Below are 11,968 nucleotides of genomic sequence, written 5' to 3'. Positions count from 1 at the left end.
CATAACTGCCAGTAATACAGAATGTAAATTAAGGGGTTAAAACACACACAGACTAACTAATACACACAGTGGCATTAGAAGTATTTTTGTTTTTGCATTTTTGTCATAATTAGTTTCCAGGTTACTGAGTAAATATAGATAACACCTTTTAAATGATTATTATTAAACCCCCATCTAAAGAAACTTGACTACAGATCAGAAAACAAAACAAAAGTCATTGATCATCTATCAGTCTGGAAAATATCATAAAGTCATTAGGACTTCAGAGAACCACAGAGAATTCACTATAATTCACTAATGGAGAAAACATAGAACACTGGTGAACCTTCCCAGGAGTGACCGGCCGACCGAAATTACTCCAAAAGGGCATGAAGAACTCATCCAGGAGGTCCCAAAAGAACCCAGAACACCTTTAAAGAACTGCAAGATCTCACTCGCCTTAGTTAAGATCAGTGTTAATGATTCAATAATAAGAAAGAGACTGGGTAAAAATGGTCTCCATGGGAGAATTCCAAGATAAAAAACACTGCTGACCAAAAACAACACAACCACCCGTCTCACATCTACCAACTAACATCTTGATGATTTCCAGAAACTCTGGGTAAATTTTTGAACTGACGACACAAAAGGCCTTTTTGGAAGGTGTGTGTCCCATAAAAAAAATCTGTAAAGAAGAGTGGACCAAAACTCCCCAACAGAGATGTGAAACACTTATTGCCAGTTATCAGTGAAGAGTGGAAGTTATTAGATTTAGGGGTAAACACTTTTTCACACAGGGTAGATTGGTTTGGATAGTTTTTTTCTTTAATAAATAAAATAATCATTTAAAAAGTATGTTTTATATTTACTCAGGTTATCTTTGTCTGATATTAAAGTTTGTTTAGTAATCTGAAAAATATCTGTATGACAAAAGGCAAAAACAAAAGAAATAGGGGGGGGACTAGTATGCATGTTTAAATTGAAATCCTGCCAAGAAAACACGATAGCATTGCTTCTCATGCTAATTACTTGAATAAAACAAGACAATAAGTAATTATTATGAAGATTTTAATATAAAATGAAAATTTGCATGTCCTGTGTATAGTTAGTCTTTTTTTATACCTTTTTGCAGTTTTTTTACAGATCATGAGGGACTAGCAGGTCAACCATCTGCTACTGTCATCTCTTAAATAGTTTTCTGTATATTTTCAAGTATATGTTAAATAGCTTATGACAAAATTCAATTACTCAGATAAGCTTAAGAAACTGAGGGTGTATCATTATACCCTGACAATGATTTTCATCCGGAGTGTCATGGTTTGGGTGTCAGAAATTTGGTTTTAAGGCTGACAGTTCACTCTTCATGATGTTGATATTAATGAAGCTCCTTGTTCCATATGCTGTATTTATTGGTATAATGTCATTTTTTGTTTTTTACTCTGTTTTGATCATTTTATTTGAGGCATATCATTCATCTGAAAGTCTTTTTAAACTACAATATTTGCAGCTTTATCTAAGAAGCGTCCACGGCGTCTCTGTCCTCTCGCTCTGTCTGGCTGAGTGTGTGTTTGGAGTGTGTGTTGTGGTTGAGTTGCTGCTGTAGTTGCTGCACTGCTCTCTCCAGACTCTGCCTCGCCTCACGTTCCTTCACCAACTCCTCCCTCAACTCCTCCCGATCAGCTTCCGCCTGCTGCAGCTTCACCTGCAGATCTTCAATCTGAACACAGAAAACGAGAAGATGAAAAATGTTATGTTCAGCAAAAAAACTAAAATAAAGTGTTAGTGTAGAGTGTGGTGGTAATGGTTGTAACTTGCCTGTGTGGAGTATTTGGTGCGCAGGAGTCCAGATTCACATCCTTTACCGCATGCTCTGATCTGCCGCTCTCGTTCCAGCTCCCGCTGCAGCCGCCCACAGGAATCATTCGCATCTCGAATCTTTTTCTCAAACTCCGCCCTCAGTCTCTCCATCTCATTCCGCAGGTTACGCTTCGCTTCAATGGCCTCCCGCAATCTGCCCTTTTTAGTGGCCCTGATAAACTCCAGCTCCTGCAATGCAAACCATCAAATAACTCACTAATTTATTCAACTGAACCATTTTATTACTACTAATTACTACTCATTACTAATCATTACTACTGCTAATTACTACTGCTAATTACTACTGACTACTATTAACTCCTGCAACTACAACTAACTTCAAGGCACTACCAATAAATATTACTAATAAAAATGACCTGCTACTACTATTATTATTTACTACTACTGCTATCTACAACTAGCTGTGTTCAGTACTAACTGTGCTAACAGTACTAGCTGTGTTCAGTACTAGCTGTGCTAACAGTACTAACTGTGCTAAGAGTACTAGCTGTGTTTAGTACTAGCTGTGCTCAGTACTAGCTGTGCTCAGTACTAGCTGTGTTCAGTACCTGCTGAAGGCTGCGTTTGGCCTGCAGGGCGGTGGTGAGTTTCTCCTCCTGTTTGAGACGCAGGCAGAGAATCTCCTGCAGGAATTTCTCTCGAGTTTCTCTGCAGTTCAGGTCGCTGTACAGATTCGGACAGAGCACCTCCAGTTCTGACGGCCCGACCGATTTCAGCCGTACATCACAAACCTCTGCTGGGCTACAAGTTCCTCCAGTACTATGAGAGTGTGAACCAGGGGCTGCAACACACATATGCAGGAGTTTTAGCATCTCCAGAAAAAAACAGCATTACAAACATTAATTCATACCTTTAGTATGTAAATACTTTTTAATACACTTTTTTATATACAGGGGTTCAATAAAAAATGAATAAATAAATCTAAATAAACATCTCTAAAACAAAAAGTAAAAATAAGGTGCCAGGATGATCAGAGCTAACATTTTATGGAACCACTAGAATTGTAAAGAAAAACTGTTATAATAAATAAGTAAAAAACTGAAGTGCTGCCACTATGAGCGGGAGGTCGCAGGTTCAAGCAGCTTTGCCATTAAGCTGACGGTGCTCAGAGGGAGCACAATTGGCTCTGCTCCCTCCGGGTGGGTAGATGGCGCTCTCTCCCCATCACGCTTAAAGGTGGCGCCGGGCGGCACGAGGCACCTGTGAGCGGATGAATCGGAACCTAGCTGCTGTGCTTTCCTCTGAGCGCGCTAGCTGCTCAGGCAATGATTCATCAGCAGCAGCTCGAAAAAAGGGGTGACTGACTTCACACGTGTCGGAGGAGGCGTGAGCTCGTCCGCATCCTCCAAGGGTCGCAGGTGCCATCGGTGATGAGGCACACAAAGGGGTGGGACAATTGGATAACCAAATTGGGAGAAAATGGGGAAAAATCTGAAATAAAATAAACAAAAAAATAAAAATAACAAAAAAAAAAAAACACAAAGAGCTTCTTTGTGAATCTCACCTCCATCACAATTTTCCACTTCAATCTCTGCGTCAGAATCGGAGTCTGGCTGGACCCGTGTTGTGGGCGAGTTCTCTGAATGATGGACCTGTGTTGTGGTCTGGTTCTCTGGATGATGATTGTGTGTTGTGGTCTGGTTCTCTGGATGATGAATGTGTGTTGTGGTCGAGTTCTCTGGGTGATGGACTCTTGTTGTGGTCGAGTTCTCTGGATGATGGACCTGTGTTGTGGTCTGGTTCTCTGGATGATGAATGTGTGTTGTGGTCTGGTTCTCTGGATGATGAATGTGTGTTGTGGTCTGGTTCTCTGGATGATGGACTCTTGTTGTGGGCGAGTTCTCTGAATGATGGACCTGTGTTGTGGTCTGGTTCTCTGGATGATGAATGTGTGTTGTGGTCTGGTTCTCTGGATGATGAATGTGTGTTGTGGTCTGGTTCTCTGGATGATGAATGTGTGTTGTGGTCTGGTTCTCTGGATGATGGACTCTTGTTGTGGGCGAGTTCTCTGAATGATGGACCTGTGTTGTGGTCTGGTTCTCTGGATGATGAATGTGTGTTGTGGTCTGGTTCTCTGGATGATGAATGTGTGTTGTGGTCGGGTTCTCTGGATGATGGACTCTTGTTGTGGTCTGGTTATCTGGATGATGAATGTGTGTTGTGGTCGGGTTCTCTGGATGATGGACCCGTGTTGTGGTCGGGTTCTCTGGATGATGGACCCGTGTTGTGGTCGGGTTCTCTGGATGATGGATCTGTGTTGAAGTCGGGTTCTCTGGATGAAGGATCTGTGTTGTGGTCAGGTTCTCTGGATGATGGATCTGTGTTGATGTCGGGTTCTCTGGATGAAGGATCTGTGTTGTGGTCAGGTTCTCTGGATGATGGATCTGTGTTGATGTCGGGTTCTCTGGATGATGGACCCGTGTTGTGGTCGGGTTCTCTGGATGATGGATCTGTGTTGAAGTCGGGTTCTCTGGATGAAGGATCTGTGTTGTGGTCAGGTTCTCTGGATGATGGATCTGTGTTGATGTCGGGTTCTCTGGATGAAGGATCTGTGTTGTGGTCGGGTTCTCTGGATGATGGATCTGTGTTGTGGTCAGGTTCTCTGGATGATGGACGTGTGCTGTGGTCGGGTTCTCTCCAGATGGCTCATGTTTGACAGGTCTGGAGGGGAAGACCAGGGGGGGATCACCCTTCTTAAGGCCAGGAGTTACACTCTCAGATCCTTTAGAGATCGATCTAAAACAACCCAGAGGACAGAATTCTGTACACACAGCTGAGTTCATATTCCACCACATATAACTACATATTACACTACACATTTACACTGAATCACACACAATCCAGTAATAGTAGGGTATACTATAGTGATAAAATTGTAGAACAGTAATACAGTGGTGTCTCCAGACGAGGGCGATATTTCACAATGTGTCACATTTCTGTTGAGTTTATGAAGGGCTGATCTTAAATGAAAGTAAACTTGGATGAACCAGTCTGTAAAATCAAAACAATGAAAAGATCATTCACTCGACCGTGTGCTCTCAGATTCAAGGCTTAATACTCTAAACATGAATAATTTTAGCCCCAGTAAACTGGAACGTTCTGTATGCTGTCTAGCTGATTGGTGTGGTGCAGTGGATAACACCACCGCCTTCCAGTGAGCTACCATGTGGGAGACTGGGGTTCAATTCCAGGTCTGGGTGACTGAATGCTGTGCTACACCAATAAGAGTCCTTGGGCAAGACTCCTCACACTACATTGGTCCATCTCTGTAATAAAAATAACCTTGTAAATCGCTCTGGATAAGAGTGCCAGTTAAACTCCTAATCAACTATACTCCTGATTGGCTACAGAACCAACAAACCATGAGCAGAAAACTACAGCTTTGCAGGAAGAGATAAATGAGAGAGGTGTGAATGAATGAATCAGTGAGGTTAAAGAGTAAATGCGTACCGCTCGTGTTTGTGACTGGGTGCTGCTCTCGCGCAGGATGGAACTCTGGGACTCCACGGGCGGAAAGCAGATGGTCGCTGCTTAAACTGGAGCTGCTTGACATCCTAAACACAGAGAAAAGAGCTTATTAGTGATTTCTTACAAAAACTTTAATGCTAATACTGCAGTGAGGAAGAAACTAGAGAACACAACAGTTCTAAAGCAGTCTGACCTTGTTTGCAGACACGGTTAGGTACTGCAGCCAATCAGCTTGCCTTTCTTTGTCTTCAGAAGGGGAATGTAAATGCTCCTGTTTAGATTTTTTGGATGGTATGGGATTATATGCCTGTGAAAAACAAAAGTATACATGTTTACTCCTAAACATCCATATATGATGGTAACAGAAACCCCATTTTTGTAATAAATGTGTGAGTGTATTTTACTGGTATTGTGTACAAACACAAGAAAATGTGTACATAAAAAAAAAAACCTAATATACAGTAATGCTGAACACACACACACACACACACACACACATCAAACATCTAAAACTAAGTATAATCTACTATGAGAAAGGAAAAAAACTGAACAGTAATGCATTCATTCAGAAAACCGTCAGAACACTGAAGGCGTAAACGCTGACAGTGAGTAATCCTGCCCTCAGGTCGACGCATGTCAGCGCAGGATGTGTTTGCTTTTTGTTTGTTTTTTAAACCTGCCTAGACCTGCTTTTACTCCGAGTTAAAAGCAGGAATCTTAACTGCAGTGCAGCTCCTCCAGTCTCTAACGCTCAGCACAAACGAGTCAAAAACAAGCCTATTAGTGTTTAGTGCAATATGTGAACAATATGTGACTATCTCTGACAGACATAATGCTTCAGGTAGATCTGATTAGCACTGATGTCACAATACAAGCATGGTGAAGACTAGCACATGCCTCCTCCGACACATGTGAATTTAGACTCCGCCTCTTCTTGAGCTGCTGCTGATGCAGCATTACCGAGTAGCATCACAGTGCTAACAGTGCTGAGTGAGAGCTGTATTTTTTAAGGAAGTAATTGAGGAGTAAAGAGAAGTTCTACAGTTCAGCCCCCAGGAGGCGATGCTGGTCAGGTTCCACAAACAGAACACTTGAATTACATTTACTACAATATATATATACTGGAATGGTTTTACTTTGCAGCCCACAGGTTAAAACCGCTGCAATAACTCAGATTTACTGTTTTTTGAAACACCAGTTGCCTAGTTCATGACAAACAGACCAACAGAATCCAATCAGTGACGTTTATGGATGGGTGGACAGGTAAAAGTCTCTGCACTGGGAAACGGGAACAGTCTGCACAGTCCTGTGTTGTGGTGAGTGGGAATAAATGAATGAAAACATGCAATTTATTTTTGTGTGTGTATAGTATGTGTGTATAATGTGTGTGTGTGAGAGTGTGTGTGTGTATAATGTGTGCGTGTGTATAATGTGTGTGTGTGTGTGTGTGTGAGAGTGAGAGAGAGAGAGAGAGAGAGAGACTTAAAGCAGTGCAGCACAAAGAACCTCTGAGAGGTTATAGGATTGAATGGCCACTTTAGAAGTACTTCTGTACTTGGCCTTTAAATTTAAATTCCTTTGCACACACACACACACACACACACACACACACATTACACACTCACACACATTACACACTCACACACACACTCACAAACACACACATACCCACACATTACACACTCACACACACACTCACAAACACACACATACACACACATTACACACTCACACACACACTCACAAACACACACATACACACACATTACACACTCACACACACACTCATAAACACACACATACACACACATTACACACTCACACACACACTCATAAACACACACATACACACACATTACACACTCACACACACACTCACAAACACACACATACCCACACATTACACACTCACACACACACTCACAAACACACACATACACACACATTACACACTCACACACACACTCACAAACACACACACGCACACATTACACACACAAACATACACATTCACACACACGTTATATATACACACAGCGAACTGTAAACTCTCGTCTTTTTGCTTTTTGAACTTTTTTCAGTTTATATCTGAAATATTTTCTAGCTTCACTATGTTTCTACTTTGGTTCGATCTTTGTCACAAACTGCACATTTCTATTATACCTTTAATCAGACAGAGCACACAACAGTTTATACAGTATAGTGAAGCTTGTGGATTAAATCAGTACGTATTTCTCTTATGAATCAGACGTGTTAGTTATTGAGTCATGTATCATGTGATGAGGAGCTAGCAGTTTCTATAAGGTTGCTATGCCAACAGCAAACATTTTTTAAAAGTTAGACAAGCTCCTGCATAAATAATGTAAATCAGTTTCAATGCAAATGTAACCAGTAGAACCACCAACTAAACTGATTTTACTTTTTTTTTACTTTTTTTGTAAAATGAAAGTGTGTGGATTTCTGTTATTCAGTTCAATATAAGTGATGTTTAGTATTGACTAGATTTTCATTTTGATAATCAAATCAAATCAATCTGGTTTCTTTTTTTCTAACTTTGTTTCTTAAACTGTATTAAATATGCATGGCATTTTTATGTAAATGTCTTGTTTGCACTATATAAAAAAAGACTGACCAAACTGACCAAGTTTACATTTGCATAAAAAATATATATTTTTTAACCTTCTAATATTAAATGATCATTCTGTTAAAGTCTCATAAATACGTCTCAGGCAGTAAGCAGCCACCCATAGGGATTTCACTGTGATGCTGTATATATTCACTGGTGTATATATTCACACAGCAACCAGCACAACAAGTTTAGTGTAACAGCCTGAATAAACCCTGCAGTGTAATCTTCAGATCCGCCGGGTTGAGCCGAGCTGTGCCGGGCTCAGTGGCAGCAGGCTGTGGGTATGGAGCGCGTGCAGTAGTGCTGGCGTTGTGTGCGCTGATGTTTCCAATCAATAATGATATGTAAATGAGGTAACACAATATGTAATGAACATATGACATGCAATAAGTATCTTAGCCAATCAGAGTTTGTGTTGGTGTTCAAAATAAATAAAAAAACTTACTTACAGTTTTCCCAAATGTTTAAAGGCATTTCTAGAAACTTGGCTCAGTTTCTCAAAACTCTAAACACAAACTGAAATCGATTAACTGCCTTGTTGAAACTCTACAAATCTCTAGCAAAACTGATTCCTTCCACCAAAACACACAGATATTTATATACTCGTCTCTTGCAGAGCATCAAATAAACACTGACCAGATAAATTCAGAGCTCTGTTATCAGAAGAATTTGGTTTGTTTTTGATTTCATGAGGCCACTGTACAAATTTAAATGCAGACAAGTCCATGGAAATATATTGGCTTTCTGTTTTTTATATTTATTTGGTGCGGTGTAGGACCCTCTATATAGCATTACAGTACTACATGTATATGCAACACAAATGTAAGCTGTTTTTACTGTATGTAGTAAAGTTGCAAAACTGCAATTTTTACTTATGTAAATACAATGAGAAACATGACGAGGAAAATCAGTTCATATATAAAGAGGAAACAGAAATGTATGTTGGGTGTTTGGGGGTTGAGAGCACGTTTAGAGGTATAAGTGGATGGGGGCTGCAGGGTGAAGTTGGGGTCAGTGTTTAGGTTATGGGGTCCCAGGAGTTTGGAGTGTGAGATAAAAGCTGGGTGATAAATCCATCTGTAATTTACAGCTTCTATTGGGCTTTCTTAAAAACACAGCAGTGAGGTCATCGCTTCACCGCCGCTGGTCCATTTCACACTGCTATCATCACTGGAAGAGGACCTAATGGAAAACACAGCCGATTCTGAGAAACGCTCTCAGACCTGAGCATTTTATAAAGTACAGCTGAGAGTGGAGGAGGTGGAGGAGGTGGGGGGCTAAAGGGGTCTAACTAGGGTTTGATACGGCCAAGGCTGGGAGTGTATTTATTTTACTTTGCTCTGCTTTTTATGCACAATCATTCTGAAAGGCCAATGTTCCCTCAGCATTCGTCAAAACAAACAGAAGTGCCGCTGGAGTGCTGAGTGGGGGAGGGAGGAATGACAGGAAGCATTAGAAATAACAGGAGACGGATTACATGCAGGTTCTAAAAAAATGGATGAGAAAAAACTTGCTGCTTAACTGTTGTGTTTCTTCCAACCCAGTCACAGTGTTTTTCCAAAATACTTACAATATACTTATTGATTGGTAAGAACAGGATTTTTCAACAGAAAAGGCCATTTTTTTAGAAGAGGAAATAAATAAAAACATTCTATCACTTTATAATCCTTAATCATTTTATACACAGTTGACTGAATGTTTACGATGCACAGGCTCATTTGCAAAATTAAATCAGGCATTTTTAAAGAATGTTGTGATGCAGGGTGTGACACGTTACATTATTTCAAGCCGTCTCATTTCCAGACCTGAGAGTTCCTTGAAGCGTCTTTTTTCCTGGACCGTTTTACAGCACTGCTCTGAATTAAAGGGCCAATGTTTTTTCCATAGCAACCGCATAACAGTTCCAGCACAGCTAAGCTGTGACTCAACAAACAGAACTCAACAAAATACCAAATTCAGCGCGTCTGTGTCAGAGTTTTCCCAAACTCAACCCTCTCCCTGCAGCCCCCGCCGTGCCGACGTTAGCCAGACTGAGAGACCTTAATGCTTCTCAAAGTCCAATATGTATGTGATCACTACCTTCATTTTAACCACTTAAAAAATAACTGCTTGATGAACCTGCCTAAAAATTAGCTGACATTATTTGTAAATTTGTTTTTTATGTTTATGTCCATATACACTGTCTGGTCAAAAAAGGTCATCACCTAAATTTTAATGAGTAAATAGGTAAAAGTCTCCAATTGGATAATAATTACTGCATGGGTGATTCTGTTTCAGCAGCAACAAGTTATTAATTAACCCTAACTGATGCAGGGAGTAGCTTCTCTTTGTTAAACAACCCTTTGGAAAGACTCGTCCTGTGGTCATGGAAAATATGTTCATGTTTTAAAAGTGTCAAGTCACTGGCATGCATCAATCAGAGAAAACATCTAAGGAGACTGTAGAAACTACTAAATGATGGTGATACTAAATGAAATATGATGGTTAATAGTGAAAGTAAGAGCTTTAACACACTCACACTGCAGTAAAGAGAAGGGATTAAAGGGATTAAACAGCTGTGTAGCTTTAAGAAAAAATCTTATCAGTGAGAAAAAAACAGCTAAAACAGCTTCAGTTTACTAGAGGGAATAAAGATCAGACTCTGGATCAGTGAAAGAAAATCATGTGAAGATCTGATGAGTCCAGATTTACACTGTTCCAGAGTGATGAAGCATCAGGGTAAGAAGAGAGGCGACTGTAAGAAGTGATTACCCATCATGCCTAGTGCTACAGTTCAAGCCTGTGGGGGCGGGGCTATGATCTGGGGGTGCTGCAATTGATCAGGTCTAGGTTCAGAAACATTATAAGCCCAAAAAATGAGTTCAGCTGACCACCTGAATATACTGAACACCAGGTTATTCCATCAGTGGATTTGATCTTCTGTGATTGGATGGGAATATTTCAAGAGAACAATGCCAGGATTCATGGGATAGTAAAAGAGTGCAGAGATCAGGGAGCATGAGATCATGATTTTCACACATGGATTTTCCACCACAGAGTCCTGACCTTAACCTCATTGAGAACCTGGTTGAGCTGGAGAAGACTTTTCTCAGTGCTCCAAATCGTCCATAATCAATACGAGATCTTGGGGAGAAATTAATGCAACTCTGGACAGAAATAAATGTGGTGATGTTAAAGAAGCTTGTGGGCACAATGCGTGACATAATCAAAGATAAAGGTGCTTCAGCAAAATGTAAGAGTGTGTTACCTTTTCTTTGTTCAGGCAGAATATTATTGTTGTTATATTTAAAATGATTGGTTTTTATTTGGTTTATTTTTTCCACCACTTGAAAGCACTATGAAAAGCTAAGGTATTAAATTTACTTTATTTACTGAGGTAAAAAATTATGAATATGCATTCTATATGTCTGCCTTGATTAAGTAAATGGCCCAAAAATGGCCCTATGTTAGCTTAAAGTTAACAATATTTTCCCTCTTATGGGAATCCAATGGAATTAGAATTCTATTGTATTTGGAGGACAAAAACTAGCTTTATTTAGTGAAGTTTAATTTATTTAAGAAGATATAAGGTCTTGGCAGACCTTAAAAAACACGCCAACATCCCTGACCACTGGGCTACGGGCAGAGGGTGCCAACCAGTGTTACATTTACGTCTTCTGAGTAACTGTGTGTGTTTGTGTGTGTGTGTGTGTGTGTGTGTGTGGGGGGGGGGGGTTAGGGTTGTAAGGACATTCTGGTGTATGTTAATGTGTTCAGTCTGATCAGGTTAGTAGGATTAAGCCCTGTTCTTTACCCTCGAGCCCAGCGAGCCCAGAGGGCACAGTGTTAGCATTAGCATTAACACTGGATCTCCCAGCTCAACATTAACGCTGGCATACAGCTACAGTGTGAGGTAAAGAATCAGGAACCACTGGTTTCTTGTCATGGGTGGTGGGATCAAGTCAAGTAGTTTTATTGTCAGTACTGCATATGTACAGGACATACAGAGAACTGAAACTACGTTACTCTCCTTCC

At 40.4% G+C, this 11,968-nt stretch overlaps 1 protein-coding gene across 15 annotated transcripts in view; it reads right to left on the bottom strand.

Annotated features, from left to right (window-relative positions):
• Nucleotides 1-254: 254 nt before the first annotated feature.
• The window catches only part of skib (v-ski avian sarcoma viral oncogene homolog b), a 30,266-nt gene continuing 18,552 nt past the window's right edge, over nt 255-11,968 (bottom strand). For 2 of the 15 annotated variants that reach the window (XM_022663343.2, XM_022663344.2), the window contains 6 exons: nt 5,519-5,632; nt 5,308-5,411; nt 3,362-4,593; nt 2,406-2,638; nt 1,795-2,025; nt 255-1,696 (listed from right to left, as the gene is read on the bottom strand). In XM_022663343.2, coding sequence (XP_022519064.2) covers nt 1,493-1,696; nt 1,795-2,025; nt 2,406-2,638; nt 3,362-4,593; nt 5,308-5,411; nt 5,519-5,632 — 2,118 coding nt within the window. In that variant the 3' untranslated portion in view covers nt 255-1,492. The remainder of the gene's footprint in view (nt 1,697-1,794; nt 2,026-2,405; nt 2,639-3,361; nt 4,594-5,307; nt 5,412-5,518; nt 5,633-11,968) is intronic. The other 13 variants (XM_049471564.1, XM_049471567.1, XM_049471563.1 and 10 more) reach the window with 13 other exon arrangements.

Source organism: Astyanax mexicanus, chromosome 24 (genome assembly GCF_023375975.1).
Source record: "Astyanax mexicanus isolate ESR-SI-001 chromosome 24, AstMex3_surface, whole genome shotgun sequence".
Taxonomy (NCBI): domain Eukaryota; kingdom Metazoa; phylum Chordata; class Actinopteri; order Characiformes; family Acestrorhamphidae; genus Astyanax; species Astyanax mexicanus.
The sequence above is the reverse complement of the archived record's forward strand: the minus strand, read 5'-3'. Positions and strand labels throughout refer to the sequence as shown.